This window comes from Oryctolagus cuniculus, chromosome 3, assembly GCF_051225735.1.
Source record: "Oryctolagus cuniculus isolate XC-2025 breed Fujian yellow rabbit chromosome 3, ASM5122573v1, whole genome shotgun sequence".
Classification (NCBI taxonomy): Eukaryota; Metazoa; Chordata; class Mammalia; order Lagomorpha; family Leporidae; genus Oryctolagus; species Oryctolagus cuniculus.
Window position 1 is genome coordinate 50,656,126 of NC_142869.1, and position 16,535 is coordinate 50,672,660.

The window sequence follows — 16,535 nt, forward strand, 5'->3', positions numbered from 1 at the left end:
AGGTGAGAAGGAATTGAAGAAAGTGGTTATTTCTAGAAGCCAAGGGAGATGTGGGCACAAAAAGAGGCTGTGCGAGTAGGTGAGAGACAGGTCATGCAGACTCCTGAGTTAAGTGATTTTGAACTTTATCCTAATGGAGATGAGGGGAATGATATGAGAAGTCAAGGCGTAGCCTGTATGATAGATGGAGTAGGGAGGTACTGGCAAAGAAGGGGGTGCAAGGAGACACTCAGACTTCTGTCAGAGCAAGGTTAAGAGTTCCCCTGTGGACATAGTTGACCTTAGGAATTGTCAGGTATGTGTTAGGTTATGCCTAAGAATGGCAGATGAGGCAGGAAGTATGCATATACATTTGGGTGGGGTTATGGAAATTGAAGCTGGACAGTGGTTGAAATCATCAAGTGAGAGCATCGAGAAAGAACGACTGAGCACCCCAGATGGATACCTGAGAAATTCAACACCTAAAGGTCAGGTAAGAGAGGGTGACAATGAGAGAACAGCTGGGAAGGCAGGAGGGAAACCAAGATGGGCCCCAGAAGCCATAAAATGTGTTTCAAGAGTAAGGGTGTGGCCAGTGTCATTGCTGCTGCTGCCAGCTCAAAGGATTTGGGAACCGAGACTCCCATGGAATCTGGCAGTGTGGCAGTTCTTGGTGAATGTTTGGGGCAGAATTTGTCACAACAGCCTTGTCATTGTTTTAGCTACTATGGAATTAGTGAATATTAATAAATATATGATTGTCATTCTAGGGCAAGGGATGTCAGACCATCCCAGAAATGTGAATGCTTGCACCTAAGAAGTGGAACCCTATATGCAGACCTTTCTACTTAAAAGGTATTTTTTGTTGTCCCTTTGCTTAATGATTAACATAGAACTTCATCCCAGAGTTTATGGGATTAAGTAGCAAGAAGGCTGTACGTAATCAGGCCCTTTGTGTGTTAAGTGCTTGTTTGTGCAGGCACACACAAACTCACAGTATACCATGGGAACAGATGACCTTGAAATTCCATTGAGGATCGATGGACTAAACTGACACATGCATATCAAGCTCACAGAATAGTGCCTACATTATATGGTAGTATATAAATGACGTGTTTTTTGTATTTACCTCTATTGTTAGAGTAATGATAATTATACCCAACTGTAGGCCATGGGGCAAACCACTTAAGTGCATCTACTCCCAATGTAAGTGAAGTCAATTTAGTGGTCAGGACCACATGGACACTTGAATTTATTTGCTTTCAGATAAAGAGATAAAAGCTATGCAAGTAATATCTTAAGTCTGGCTTGAACATTGCATTTATTAGGAAATAAATCAAAGGTGTATAAAAGGTTCTGTAGTTGCTATCTGTGTTAATCAGCTTTTAGGTACCATAATGAAATACCTGAGGCAGGTTACCTTATAAAGAAGAAAGGTTATTCTTGCTCAGGGTTCTGGAGGTGCAGGATCTAGAAACCTCATATGACAGAGTCCTGAGGTAGTGCACAGCTTCACACATCAAGAGACAGCAGAACATGTGTGTCTGGTATCTCTCCCTCTACAAAACCACAAGGATTCAATCATAGGGCCTTAGCCCACTAACTTCAATCGCTTCTCAAAGGCCCCACCTCTCTAACACCGTAAGAAGTCTCCATCCTCTCAAAATCATTAACATTTGACATTAGGGATTAAAGTCCTGAATAAAGTTTGGGGAGGGAGATCATATCCAAGCCATATTATTACCATAAAATTTCTTACTATGATTTTAAAAATCAGAGTGTGGCCAGATTCAGAAAGGATAAGCCTAATTAGTGATAAACCTCAAACAGTGTTATTGGTATGGTGATTAATGGTCCAGTAATGTGGGTGGATGTCAGGACTGAGTGGAAATCTTTTTAATTTTTTTAAATTTATTTATTTGACAGAGTTAGACAGCTGGGGGGGGGGGTGGTGTCGGGTCTTCCTTCCGCTGGTTCACTCCCCAGATGGCCGCTATGGCCGGCGCTGTGCTGATCCAAAGCCAGGAGCCAGGTGCTTCCTCCCAGACTCCCATGCGGGTGCAGGGACCAAACACTTGGGCCGTCCTCCACTGCCTTCCTGGGCCATAGCAGAGAGCCGGACGGAAGAGGAGCAGCTGGGACTAGAACCGGCGCTCATATGGGATGCCGGCACCACAGGTGGAGGATTAACCAAGTGAGCCACGGTGCTGGCCCCAAGGACTGAGTGAAACTAACAGACAAAAAGGTACATGAGAGCCAAGAGGTATAGAGAAGATGGAAGAAAAGACCAGGAAAGCACATTTGAACTTGGCATTGACTATAACTCAACAATGACTACGGGAAGGTTTCATTAGAGTCTGAAGATACTGGAGAGAGGAGTGTAAGCTTCCTGAAAAGCACGATGGGCTGGGATAGAGAACAGGCAGAGACATAGCCTTCTAATGGGTGAAGACCCTCTTCCTTTTCTTATGGCAGGAAAGAAAAGGATTGGTGTAGCTACAGGTGACTTAGAAGACTGGGTATTGGGTGTTGCACATAAACAGACACACAAAACTCATGTGAGAACACAGAAAAGGTGCCCACATGCAAGCCAAAGACAGAAATCTCAGGAGAAACAAACCTGACACCTTGATATTGGATTTCCAGTTCCCAGAACTTTGAGCAATAAATTTCTATTTTTTTTCCTAACAATTAGATTCTTTTCTCTTTTATTTAGGAGGAATGCATATTGTTAGTCACTGTCATCAAGGATCACATAAAAGTGGAATCATAAAACCGGGCTACAAATTTCTATTGTTTAAAGAAAAAAAAAATCTGGTGTTCTTGGCCTGACAACTTTGATCTTTCTGTGAAAAGCTCAGGTCATGAGCTATGAGGTAAAGAGAAAGGTTGGCGATTTGTGGATAGGACAGCATTCAAATAGTTATTAAAGTTCTCTGAGTGGGGAATGAGCTGCCTAAAAAGATGTAATAAAAGTAAGTATTGCTCAGGAGTGTGAACTTCAGGCAAACTGTTTAGCTTCTCAAGACCTTAGTTCTCTCATCTGTCAAATGGGAGCCCTGTCTAAACTATGGTCTCTGATAACACCAGCAAACTGAGTTATTTCTAGATGCAGCTACCATGAAGAGTGTTAGTCTGGGAAAACAAATATCCTATGACTTAATTAAATTCTAACCACCTACCTGGAGTTACTGTTAACATCACCCAAGTTAAAGAGTTCAGTCCCACAAGGTTGCTCTCACTTTAGATGCCAACTGCTGGTTTGTTACCTCTAGTTCTTCTGATCAACCAGCTATAAAAAGGGTTACAGTGGGGGCTGGCACTGTGGCGTAGCGGGTAAAGCTGCCGCTTGCAGTGCCAGCATCCCAAATGAGCACCGGTTCGACTCCCGGCTGCTCCACTTCTGATCTATGGCCTGGGAAAGCAGTGGAAGATGGTCCAAGTCTTTGGGCCCCTGCCCCTATGTGGGAGACCTGGAGGAAGCTCCTGGCTCCTGGCTTCAGATCAGCGCAGCTCCAGCCGTTGGGGAGTGAACCAAGAGATGGAAGACTTCTCTCTCTGCCTCTCCTTCTCTCTATGTGTAACTCTGCCTTTCAAGTAAATAAATAAATCTTAAAAAAAAAAAAAGGGTTACAGTGACTCCATCCTCAGATTCAGTAATTTGCTAGAACAGCTTACAAAACTCAAGGAAACACTGCACCTACATTTACCTGTGAAGTATACAATTCAGGAACAGCCAGAGGGAACAGATGCACAAGGGTAGGTATTAGCGGGGGTGGGGTTGTGCAGGGAGTGTCCACACACTCTCTGGGCATGTCATTCTCCCAGTACTTCCAAGTGTGCGGCAAAGGGGAAGCTTAGCAAGTCTTGTTCCAGAGTTTCTACAGAGGTCGATTTGTAGCCCCCCCTTCCCCCTTCCTAGAGGTCCATGAGTGAGGTGGAAAGTTCCAACCCTATACTCATTTGGTCTTTCTGATGACCAAACCCATCTTGAGGCTATCTAGGGACCCCATGGTAAGTCACATGATCGGCATAAACCAAGGTGAATCAAAGGGGGCTCCCTGGGAATAATAAAAGACATTGCTACTACCCAGGAAATTTAAGTTTTAGGAGCTCTGTGACCTGAAAGGTGAAAACTTAACCTAATGAACTTGAAAACCACTATTTTACACAACAATAAAGCAGCTGGATATTTTATTTTTACATAACTGTCATTCAGTAAATACTGTTAACATTCTTAAATCACATTACGATTTAACTTCCTTTTCCAAAGAAAGGTTTTCTAAGGAAATAATCCGGAGCCTTCCACACTTATCAGAAGCCTTTTCATTACTGTTTTCCATCTTTGCAATTCTGGATCCAAACTGCATGGCCCGCTTTGGCAGGAGAGCAGAGGCTGTAAGGCCGAGTTCCACAGCTGCCAGACGTAAAATTAGTTTCTCACCAATTCCTCGGGGTAGAGTCAGGTTGGCCTTTTCCCAGATGGGTAGGGAATTCAGAAAGGAGACAACATTTTCATCCAGGAAGGGAAATCTAAGAGACAGACAATATCACTAATTAAAAATAAAATCAATCTATTAAAGATAACATGACAAAATTATATTAAAAAAGTGTTTCATGCCTATGGCATTTTAAATGTAAGTCTCAAATAAATGAGGTGTATGGTTTTCAGTAATTCCAAATTTGAAAACAAGAATATTAGTTAACCATTTAATCTCATCTGTGTCTGGTTTTTATCATGTCTAAAGAAACTGAACTTTAGGGATATGAAACCAATACAGAAGGGCTCCATAGTCCTGAATTTATAAAACACTAAAATGTTTACATTTAATCATTCCAATGTTGACAAACTGGTATAACTGAACAAAAATTTAAAATCTGTTCCTTTTTGTTTAAATATGTTAACATCTCCTTCCTAGCAATTTCTCAAAATGCAAGATAGTTACACTAGTGTTTCCATTTCATTACATTTTATTCTGGCTTGAGTAGAAAGACTGGAAAGGATAAAGACATTTGTTACAGGGATATTTTAAATATAAAAACAGCATTGTAAAAGCAAAATAGATAGATAAATCTGTTACTACATATACCTACATAATAAATTGTTTAGAGCTAACCACTATAATGTTTTTAATATCACAATTCTATTCTGGCTTTTTTAAAAATTAAGTTCTTTTTAAAAAAGTTTATTTTTATTTTAAAGGCAGAGCAACAGAGAGGTGGACGGAGAGTTCTTTCATCTGCTGGTTCATTCCCCAGCTGCTTGGGACAGCTGAGGCTGGGCCAGACCGAAGCCATGAGCCATGAATTCTAGTATGGGCTGTAGGCATCCTAACCTGCTCTACCACAATGTTCCCTCTCTATACGAGCTGTTTTAAACATTCTTCTTGTGCCTTTTTATCTTAGTATAACATAACACTTCATATTTGACCTTTGGAATTAAGGAATTAACTGCTTTTACTAGAAAAAACAGATCCTCTCTCTTAGACCTAGCTAAAATAACAGACTGCATTCCTTTCTAACTCTTTTTCTTCCTTCCTTCCCTCTATCCCCTCTGTCTCACTCTTCAAACGTAAAGTGGTTTATAGACTTTGGATTGCGGTATTAAGTTATCTCTTTATAATGAAATATCAGATTATGAGAGAATAATGATGTAACAGTCAAAATTTTACAAGTGTCAGGACTAACAACAGTGCCAACTGTGTCAATCATGATTTAGTGGGAAATGGAAATGACTGAAGTAGAGACAAAAGACCAAAAGTCAGAGAGAGAGAGAGAGAGAGAGAGAGAGAGAGAGAGCAAGCAGCAATTATGAATCTAATCCCCATGAAGTTTACCTGGATTCCCTGTTCGTGCATTCTTGTACCCTTGTGATAAACTACCACTTAATAAATTAACTGCTTGAACAGATTCTTACACATTTTATTCAAGTACTTGTCTGCTAGCATCAGAAGTATGCTGTAGGCAAAAATAAATCCCTGAGGTGTACATAGACAGAGACAAAGCAGGCTCAACAGCACTGCAGGAGAAAGCTTGGGGATGAGGCTTATATCCGTATAGGAAAGAAAACAAACATTTAAAGCAAAGCAAAACCCTTTAAGAACCTTCTCTTATCTCAGTTGGACTTTTAGTCTTTTTTTCATAATAGTTTTAAACACAGTCATGTCATCATACTTCTGTTTTTTAAGATTTTTTATTTACGTGAAAGTCAGAATTGCAGAGAAAGAAGAGAGTTACGCAATTTCATGGTTCACTCCCCAGATGGCCTGGGGCTGGGCCAGGACAAGCCAGGAGCCAGGAGCTTTTTCCAAGTCTCAAATGTGGACAACAGGAGCCCAAGTGCTTGGGCCATCCTCCACTGCTGTTCCCAGGCCATTAGCAGGGAGCAGCGAGACACAAACTAGTGCTCGTGTGGGATGCTGGCACTGCTAGCAGAGGCTTCACCTGCCATGCCACAGCGCTCACCCCATCCTGCTGCCTTTGACGTCACTGAGAGAAAGGTTTTGGAGAATGAGTTTTGGAAAACCATGGCTCCTGCGGCTCTTCCTAGCTTTGCCGTGTTTGTGACATAAAGCCGAAATACTATTGCTGCTTCTGCCACTCATTCAGTTTCCAAAAAGGAACTTCAGTCTCCTTTTTCAGTCTACTATTTTTACAAAAATAAGTTAACACACAGCTAGAATTACCTTGCTTCTTTTCCATGATCACCAATTACTCTGTCATCACGACCGAGATTTCTGGAAGAAATTCGACCCAGTTCCATCGCTATTTCCCTATTCAGTGCTTCCGGCCCGCGCGTCTGGAAGCGAACGCGATGACGCGAATAACCTGCAAGCTGCTCATCTGCACCAATTCCAGTGAGAACTACCTACACAGGTTTCAAGAAATCCACGTAAGAATACCATCTATTATACTGCAGAAAAAGAGATGATTAAAAAAAATTACAACCCTACTTTTGGAGAAAAACCACAAGTCATAGACTAGTAAACTATGCCCAGTTTTTAAGAAGTCACTGGTGAAGGGTATTCAAAAAGTTCATGGAACATGCATATTATGAAATAACTAGGCATGGATTTAAGTTTCTTTGTGCCAAAGTTAAGTTTCTGTTTTAATTCCACTTTTCCACAAATGTATTTGAAGTACCCACATACATTGTACTAGAACTTACATGCAGCTAGAATATGCTATACTGCTAAAACCTTTCAGGGTCAAAATTCAGTCTCAGAAATTCTTACAAGCGGAACGACCGGGCCATACCTTTGCACTGCTCTGATAGGACTTCACTTCACCCTGAGTCACCAGCCAGCCAGTTCCTCTGGAAGCAAACCAGACTGCACAGCCAATGCTATCGTCCAAAACCGTATCCAGGGGCTGAACTAAGTGACTTATTTGAGTTCTTCTTAATTGTTGCAGTTCTTCCAGAGAAACATTAATTTCAACAAAATTCCACATTCGCGAAGGGTTAACAGCTTGCAGTTCCTTGAGTCCTGCCTTTCCTGTGACTCTATCTGGTACACTGTAGTTCTCATCAGGACTGCCAGCACCACGGGCAGCAGTACCTTCAGAGAACTCCTCAGGAGGCGTTTCATGATTTTTCTGTTTCCTCGTTCTTTTGTTACGGCTACTTGGAACGGTCTTTTCTTTAGTCACGAAAGCTACATTTAGGAGATCAATTGGTTCGCCTAAAGGAATATGACGATCAGCAAGGGTAGCAATAACCATGGAATCGATGCCTCCAGAAAACAGGATCGCAACATTTGCTTTCCTATCACCCGTCTTCAAAACTCCATTTGGTACCGGGTTTTCGTCCCTCTGTAAACACAAGACACGTCTCTTGACTGCGACACTAAGGACATCAATGAACTTCTCAACTACTTCTTTCATGTGTCCATCAGTAAGGCAGACCTGAAGGGTCTCTCTTGAGGGTGGGACACTGGAAATGTTACTGCAATGAGTCGCCAATGGAGCTTGCGGCAACGTCATATTTAAAGGAGAAACAGGCGTTCCAAGATGTAGCTTGGCTTCATTTGCCACCACTGATACAAACATCGGCAAGTCTGCTGAAGCGTGAGTCAGGCTCTTATCGCACTCTTCAGTAGCGTTCTCCCTAGAAATACATTCCCAAGGATACAACTGCAACCTCACATGTTTGGCCATGGCAGCAGACTGGAGATCGATTCTGAAAATTCCGGATGCCGGAACTTCTTGCCACTGATTTGCCACGCCAGGTGTCTGGAGGCCAACTGAAGAGAGGCAGACACTCTTGTCCACATCATTAAAATGCCAAAGCAAACTACGGCGACCAAAAAAATCCCTACCAAACCATAAACTGTGACTAGACGCTTGATAATATATAAAAGACCAAGGACCTTGGACTTCTGAGAAGAGGGACATAATATCAGATTCACTCTTACAAGAGGAAAGATAATTAAACATAATTTGAGTATCATTCTCTATTTCTTCAACCTTTATTCCACTAAAGACTTCTCCATTCCATAGGAACACATTGCCTCGTTCATCTTCCACAGGCTGGGCAGTCAAAACACCCCTCAAGTGAAGGACATGGCCGGAAAACACACACTGGTAGTTCGTATCACATTTTAACAACTGTTTACTGCTGTCAGGACCCCGGCGTTTAAGATTACATAGTAAATCTTCTTTCAAATCTTTTCTACAGTGTTCAACAGAAAAGCTTACAAAACAGCAAATGCCACACATGATGATGTGAAGTCAGGTCGACTATTTCTTGATACTGCTCTTCTCAGAATTTTCTATTTCTTGGTATTCTTTTTTCAATTCATCCAATATATCTGTGAAAGGGAGACCAAAGAAATATTAAGTAAAATAAAAATTCTTGGGGGGAAGTGTTTGTTGTAGCTGTTAAGATGACGCTTGAGGGGTAGGCATTGTGATATAGCAGGTTAAACTGCTGCTTCCGACACCTTCATCCCGTGCTGGAGGGCATGGAATCAGGTCCTGTCTGTTTCTAATCCACTGATACGAATTTCTAATCTAATTTCTTCCTGTTAATGTGCCTGGAAGGCAGCAGGTGGTGGTTCAGTACCTGGGTGCCTGCCACTCAGGCAGCAGACTTGGTTTCTGGGTTCCTGACTTTGCCTGCCCCAGCCCTGACTATTGTGGGCATTTGGGGAGTGAACTAGTAGATGAAAGATAACTTTCTTTTTTCTGAAGTCAGAGTTACACAGAAAGAGCAGGGGCAGAGAGAGAGAGAGAGAGAGAGAGGTCTTCCATCCGATGGTTCACTCCCCAATTGGACGCAATGGCCAGAGCTATGCCGATCCAAAGCCAGGAGCTTCTTCTGGGTCCCCCACGTGGGTGCAGGGGTCCAAGGATTTGGGCCATCTTCCACTGCTTTCCCAGGCCATAGCAGAGAGCTGGATGGGAAGCAGAGCAGCTGGGACTCGAACCAACGCCCATATGGGATGCCGGCGCCTCAGGCTAGGGCATTAACCGGCTGAGCCACAGCGCTGGTCCCGAAAGGTAACCTGCCTTTCAAATAAATAAATCTTTAAAAAAAAAAAAATCCACTTGGGTGCCTGCCCACAGTGGAGTCCCTGGGTTTAAGTCCCTAGTAATGTAGGATGCAGCAGGTCAAGTAGCTAGGTCTCTGTCACCTACTTGGGAGATCAGGAGTGGGTTCCCAGCCCTGACTTAGTCCATCCCTGGCTGTGGCAGGCATCTGGGAGGTGAACCAGCAGATGGCAGATTTCTAATTCTGTCCCATTTATTTATTTATTTATTTATTTATTTATTTATTTTGACAGGCAGAGTTAGACAGTGCGAGAGAGACAGAGAGAAAAGGTCTTCCTTTTTCCATTGGTTCACCCCCTAAATGGCCGCTACGGCTGGCCTGCTGCGCCGATCTGAAGCCAGGAGCCAGGAGCTTCCTCCTGGTCTCCCATGCGGGTGCAGGGCCCAAGGACCTGGGCCATCCTCCACTGCCCTTCCGAGCCACAGCAGAGCTGGAAGAGGAGCAATTGGGACAGAATCCGGCACCCCTACCGGGACTAGAACCTGGGATGCCATGACACCAGCCTGTCCTTTTCAAATATATAAAACAAAGTTTTTTTTTAAGAAAAGAATTTTTTAAGAAAAGAATTTTTTACAAAACTACCCTTGGACTTTTACCTAGTAAGTCATAGGGTAAATACAAGATATTTACCAGGATAAGACTATCAAGAGTATATCTACTGTGCTAGCACCAATAGTAACACACAATAGGCCATGAGCAAAGAATGTTTAGCTTTTAGAAAACTACTTTCTGTTTACTGAGTGTTTATTTTGGCCCAGGCACTTAGATAAGGGCTACTCATGCACACTCTTACTTAAATCCCAAAGGACTTTGGAGGCTCAAGGTATTTCACCCAAAGACACACTGGTAAAAAGTGGTAGAATGGTTTTCAGATCTAAAGTACATGTTAGTGATGACTGCTTTCTAACACATCCTAAAGATTTTTTATTTTTTTATTTATTTTTACTGTAGCTTCATCATTGGAAGACTAACTAGAAGAAAACTGAATCACTGCACTAGTATTTAGAAATATTTAAACATTCAGATATAGACAGTACAACTGAGGCACAACTATGAGTCAAAAAAGGACTTTTTGTGTCTTCCCATGTAAGACATGGCCGGGGAACTTTTATTCTGCCAAGGGCCATTTGGACATTTATAACTTCATTTGTGGGCCACACAAAACCATCATCTTAAAAATCAGCCTGCTATAGATTTATCAGATTTCGAGTTCACTTACAGTTGCCTTGGCAGGACCAGACCAAATGAGTTGGTGGGCCTTATGCAGCCAAGGGGCTGATGTTCCCCACCCCTCATGTAAAGTCTGAAAACAAAGAGGAACCCAACTTACTCTTGCTTTCAGAGAGCATCTCTGTGCGGTCTGCCAGGAAGAATATATTGCTGTTCTGCTGTTGCCTGTATACTCTCTGCAAAACAGAATTTAGGCCAAACTCAAGATATGATCTAAAAAGATGTCAAATCTTTGAATCCTACTACTACATACTTGTAAACTTTGGGAATTTACTTTAGTAAATACAGATAACAAAGAGACAAATAAAAGTTACCAACCATCCTGCCACCCAGACACTATTATCATTACCAGTGAGGTGAAACTTGTTTTTTTCCCTTGTAAACCATAATACCACTGTTATTTTAATAAAAAAGGCTTCTACTATCATCTATAGTTTTACAATGACTATATCAAGAACACTTTTTCTTATCAATATGTATTCCTTTATAATATCATCGTATGACATACTACATTTATTTGCTCAATCCTCAAATGTTAGACATTTAAGGTATTACTGTCCCTCAAGTATTATAGATCAGTGTTGTGATGGACATCTTTGTAGCTGGCAACAATATCAGAAATGTCTAATCTGTCAGTTATAATCTTTAGGCGCTTGAAAGAGCTCAAAGTCATTTACTCCTGAACATTAAAATGTAATTTTAATGTAGTTTAATGTATAACTACACATGAAGCAACAAAGATGGCTTGCTTATGAATATATACACAGAAATTGCATTTAAAAATAATGCTAAGCACTGAGAAGATTTTGGGGGGGCGGTGAGAGAAGTAATTTTTTGTTCAACATTTACTTTAAGGGATAGTTTCTTCTCAATAAACTTTAAGTTCATTTATTTCAAAAATACACACCAAATTCAAGCATAAAATAGTTACATTAGTGGTACAGCTTGAAGATACCAAAATCCAATCTGCGTCATTAGCTTTAAAGGTCGTGTAAATGGCATATGAAAAGGAAGAGACATCTTCAGCTTTATGAGATCTATGTACGTACAGTTTAAAATAAACGTAGGCACTGGGCTTTTGCAATTTAAAGAGATGCCGAAAACTTGTCAACCTTTATATAAACCTTCCATACAACTTTTATGATTTTATATAATATAAATATAACCAAGCTTCCCACATACTATTCAGAATTTCTATAACTCACCCTGTTCTTCTTCAGGTTAGAAAGTTCATCCACAACGACTTTTTGTTCTTTAATCTACTGAAATAAAGAGAAACGCTTAAAACAGAATTTTAACTCTTAAAAACATGTTCAATTAGATGACGGCTTTAAAATTAGGCAGATGGCGTAAGAAGGTATCATGCGCTGATTGTCCAAATGGGCAGTCTGAGAAGATTCTTTCCAGTCTATGTGTGCACAGGTGGAGGGGGAAATGGGCATTAGACATCTAAATGTCACACAACCCACGGAGCCCAGCCAGTGGGTTTGATGTTGGCAACCGGCCTTCATGCCTGTGGCCACAGTTACTGAACAAGGCCTATACAAACAGACGATATGCACCAGAAGTAATACCAGTCTCTGACGATTTGTGTACTAAATGGTGCGGCTAGACAGTCCTTTTAACCAAGTAGTTCTAAATCCCCCTGTCTTGGCATCAATCTTCTTTGCACAGTGCTGGCTTCACTTTTCAATTTCAGGAGAGAACTCAAGTAAGTGCAAACTTTCTGATACTTTCTAGTAACTGGCTATTTTATGAACACGATCTATTACCTAACATCACCAGCGCCTCTAAAACCAGATGTAAGATTTTTACACTGCACCACACACTTGAGGGATCTGCCATAGGTCGGCAGCAGAGTGGGCTGTATTTTGCAAATTCACTCCCTGCCCCATGAGTCTCCCCCTTGTTGTCTCCAGAGCTGACACAGCTGCAGAAGGGACAGGATAAGGCTGACTTCCAAGGTTGAAACTATACCCTCCCCCTCTTTGAGACTTAACGCTTGTACCACAGTGCTTTCTTGTGCAGTTTAGGGATGTCAGGTCTGTATTTCACTTCCCACCAAAGAAGGAAGCTGTGATGCAGAGAGAACAGAGAGGTCTGTCCAAGACACCACTACTAGCTTGGAGCAGAACCAGTGAAGAATGCAGGACATTGAACTCCCTCCTCCACACGTTTAAAGGTTGCACCTGTTTCCGGCAGTTCAGGTCAGTATCAGAGTGGCTCCCCTCCCCCTCTTTCTCCGCAGATGAGTGACAATCAGATGTGCGAGGTTTAGGGCGGCCACTGCGGCTACAGCGGGGAACAGAGAAGGCAGCAGGTGGGCTAGGGAGCCCTTTGCGGGGGTCCGGGGCAGCCGATGAGGGCGGCTCGTTCAGGGACGCAGGAGCGTGCGTCCTCGGGACTAAAGTCACACTCGTACCGGAAGTGGGTTTCAGGTGTAGACCGACGTCAAGGATGAGCCCATGCCGCTGGCAGGGGTAACGGAAGGGGTGAGCTACAGATCTGGAAGGGCCGCGGAAACTCAGCCCACAAGACGCTTAGCGCGACTACTTCCAGGGAAGGGGAAGCGCCGACTGCTACCAACAGCAGAGCAGCGCAAGCCGAGGCCGGCTCCAGCGAAGCCCCGCGCTGCTCGCGGCCGGCCCTCTCTGGGTTGCCCCAGGCGCCGGGTCCTAAGCCCGGGAGGCCTGCTCGCTGCGTCCCACGCCCACCTTGTTGCAAAGATCCTCCTTGTGTAGGGTCCGGCCGCCGGCGGGGACCGGCACAGCGCTGTCCTCCGGGTGCACGCCCCGGCCGGGCATCTCCAACCAGCCGCAGACACGCAGGATTCACCAGAGCTCCCGAGAGTCCCACCACCGACCGCCCCAGCCACAGCGCCGGCAGCGTCACCTGCCTTGCAGAGGCCTCACCAACCTCCTCCGCGCGCTCACTCCAACGCCTGCGCAGTCCGGGCCTGACGCCCCCGCCCCCTCGCCAAGAGCGGTTCTACGCATGCGCACAAATGCCTAGAGCGCCAGTGTTTCGAGCCCGGTTGCGAAATCTAAGCAATTCATACGCCGACCCCCAGCGGATCGGAGGTAGAAACACTTTTGTGGGCTCTTGGACTACAAGTTACACGCGCCCCCTATTGGTGCAAATAAAGAACAGACGCGCAGTAGAAACACCAATTAGTTATTAACCAGTCAGATCCTGAACTAAAGCACAGATTTCATAGACACAATGTTGGCAACCGAACCCTACAGAATTGGAAAAGTTTTTGTTAATTTGTAACTAGGGTTTTCAGCTAAATACAATTTTATACGAATTTCAGGTGAATGAATACTTTTATTAGTGTACATCCTATGCAATATTTGTAATGTCTCATTCTTGCAAAAAAAAAATGACCAAAAGTTGGAAATAGGCAAGAGATTACCTGATGTTCTTTCAGTGCTGTTCTAGGATTGACTTTCAATGAACTGAACTGTTTTACAACCTGGTGCAGGCAGGGGACAAAAGCAGAGGCAAACGTGTGGATTTTTGACTGGTAAAAATGCTAATAATTTCTACTAGGTCAATAAGATACTTCCAAGGTTATGATTTATTATCTGGAAGACATTAATCAGTTATGTATGTAACACTGAGGTCCTGTCTGACATTTCTTGACTGATAAATTCCTTGCTTTTCAAATGCTCTTTGAATTGATTTTCATATCTGACTGGTTTCCTCATTTACTAATGAGTTAAATAAAACCATGATATGTGTTTATTTTATATTTGCATATGAGACCACATATTTGAAAATTATATTCCAGTGTTGGGAATCACGATGTTCTGTGGAGATGCTTAAGTGCACTTATGAGATGTAGACAAATTGTGTGACTTAATAGATGTACTTGGTGGCTTTTTTTAAGCCCTAGCATATCTTTCATCGGGTCTTCTAGTAAGAAAAGTTATATGAGGTCTGGACTGGTAAATTTTTATGTTTCTCCATGTATCTGTCTATCTGAAATTTAGAACAGGCTTCTTTATTTTTTTTTAATTTCTTTGACAGGTAGAATTATAGACAGTGAGAGAGACAGAGAAAAGGTCCTTCTTCTGTTGGTTAACTCCCCAAATGGCCACCATGGCCGGTGGTGTGCCAATCCGAAGCCAGGAGCCTTCTTCCTGGTCTCCCATGAGGGTGCAGGAGCCCAAGCACTTGGGCCATCCTCCACTGCCCTCCCAGGCCACAGCAGAGAGCTGGACTGGAAGAGGAGCAACTGGGACAGAATCTGGTGCCCATATGGGATGCCGGCGCTGCGAGGCAGAGGATTAACCAAGTGAGCCACGGCGCAGGCCCCTGTTTTTATTTGCCATAGAATGGGTATTTTTTATAAAGATTTATTTATTTATTTGAAAGGCAGAATTACAGAGAGGCAGGGGGGGGAGAGAATGAGAGAGAGCGAGAGAGAGGTCTTCCACCCGCTGGTTCACTCCCTACATGACATGACTGCGACAGACATAGCTGTGCCGATCTGAAGGCAGGAGCCAGGAGCTTCTTCTAGGTCGCCCATGCGGGTGCAGGGGCCCAAGGACTTGGGCCATCTTCTACTGTCTTCCAGGCCATAGCAGAGAGCTGGATTGGAAGTGGAGCTGAAATCGGACATGACCCCCTAAAATCTACACAAAAATGTAGCCCTTTAAAGTTCCCCGGAAGTGCTATCTGGGGTGCCACATGTGCTACCGGAATTTGGGGTGCCATACGATTTCACCATATGCTTATTAATAAATCCGCAATATTAATAAGCCCAAGAGGGTTCTTGCCTAATATTTACAGAATTCTAAATACCAGCACAGATAAACGAGGCAGCATGGCACATTTTAAGCTTTTATTTAGTGTGAATGATACATAGGAGAGTGAGAGCTTTATTTAAGAGAGAGAGGTAAATATGGGTTCGTACCGAGCACCAGGAACCAGCCACGTGGAGGAGCATCTAGGCCAGGAAGCCCAGGGTGGGTGGCCCGAAGGCCACGCACCCTAGAGGCACAGGGCTACAGCCAGCCCCCTGCTGGCAAGAGGCCAGGGAAGAAGAGAGAGCCAGACACACCGTGTCCCAGGCCTTTAACCCACTTCCAAAGGGAAGTGGTTAATTAACCTGATTGGCTGGTGGGCACCCAGGTGAGGCCAGGTAGGGGGATGAGGTCACACAGGGGCGTGGTGAAGGTATCAGGTAGGGCATGAGGTCACACAGGGGCATGATGAAGGCGTGGTCTTCCAGCTCACAAACCTAATTAATTTTAACCTCTATGCCTGCCTACTTCAGAGCAGCCAGGACAAAAATCAGTGCCTATATGGGATGCCGGCACTGCAGGCAGCCGCTTAACCCACTATGACACAGCACCGGCCCCTGAGTATTCTTTTGGTCTTGTGTTCATTTTTGTCATTTTCAGAAGGTATAAAAGAATGTGTATATTTATGAGCTTTATTACTCTGATAAACCCTTGCCCATGACAATGTTCAATTGGCTACTTCCAATTCATCTATGAAATAGAAACTATTAAATTGGTTAGAAGTTATATTTTATATAGTTTGTTGAGACCATGCAAGGGGCAAGAATAACAGACACTGCAAGGTAGGGAAATGAGCCTTGTTTTGCAAGGAAATAGAGGGTTCCAGAGAAGTGTCAGTTTGTTCCAGAGCATGAAAGAGCACAGTGAAAGACAGAACATGGCGCAAGCAGTTAGCTTAGCGATTGGATGCTCTGTCCCCGGTCGCAGTGCTCTAGCTCCTCCCTCCTGGCTCCAGCTTACTG

General features: G+C 43.4%; 2 protein-coding genes across 2 annotated transcripts; both read right to left on the minus strand.

The window, feature by feature from the left end:
• Positions 1-4,143: 4,143 nt before the first annotated feature.
• ASNSD1 (asparagine synthetase domain containing 1) lies at positions 4,144-8,697 on the minus strand. The gene is made up of 3 exons (XM_017342987.3): positions 7,237-8,697; positions 6,666-6,847; positions 4,144-4,512 (listed from the first exon to the last, which is right to left on the minus strand). The coding sequence occupies exons 1-3, from the start codon at positions 8,695-8,697 to the stop codon at positions 4,227-4,229; spliced, it is 1,929 nt and encodes a 642-aa protein (XP_017198476.3). The 3' UTR covers positions 4,144-4,226.
• Positions 8,424-13,705, minus strand: ASDURF (ASNSD1 upstream open reading frame). Its single transcript, XM_051848363.3, has 4 exons — positions 13,477-13,705; positions 11,968-12,021; positions 10,863-10,938; positions 8,424-8,789 (listed from the first exon to the last, which is right to left on the minus strand). The coding sequence occupies exons 1-4, from the start codon at positions 13,564-13,566 to the stop codon at positions 8,719-8,721; spliced, it is 291 nt and encodes a 96-aa protein (XP_051704323.1). The 5' UTR covers positions 13,567-13,705; the 3' UTR covers positions 8,424-8,718.
• Positions 13,706-16,535: the final 2,830 nt, after the last annotated feature.

What these genes read in the sequence shown, in the direction of transcription:
- ASNSD1 (XM_017342987.3), bottom strand. Translation starts at nt 8,697, where the DNA reads ATGTGTGGCATTTGCTGTTTTGTAAGCTTTTCTGTTGAACACTGTAGA. An exon ending in CCTATCAGAGCAGTGCAAAG is followed by an intron (nt 6,848 to 7,236) that starts GTATGGCCCGGT and finishes AAACCTGTGTAG; the next exon opens with GTAGTTCTCACTGGAATTGG. An exon ending in GATCATGGAAAAGAAGCAAG is followed by an intron (nt 4,513 to 6,665) that starts GTAATTCTAGCT and finishes TCTGTCTCTTAG; the next exon opens with ATTTCCCTTCCTGGATGAAA.
- ASDURF (XM_051848363.3), bottom strand. Translation starts at nt 13,566, where the DNA reads ATGCCCGGCCGGGGCGTGCACCCGGAGGACAGCGCTGTGCCGGTCCCC. An exon ending in AGGAGGATCTTTGCAACAAG is followed by an intron (nt 12,022 to 13,476) that starts GTGGGCGTGGGA and finishes TTATTTCAGTAG; the next exon opens with ATTAAAGAACAAAAAGTCGT. An exon ending in CTAACCTGAAGAAGAACAGG is followed by an intron (nt 10,939 to 11,967) that starts GTGAGTTATAGA and finishes TCTGTTTTGCAG; the next exon opens with AGAGTATACAGGCAACAGCA.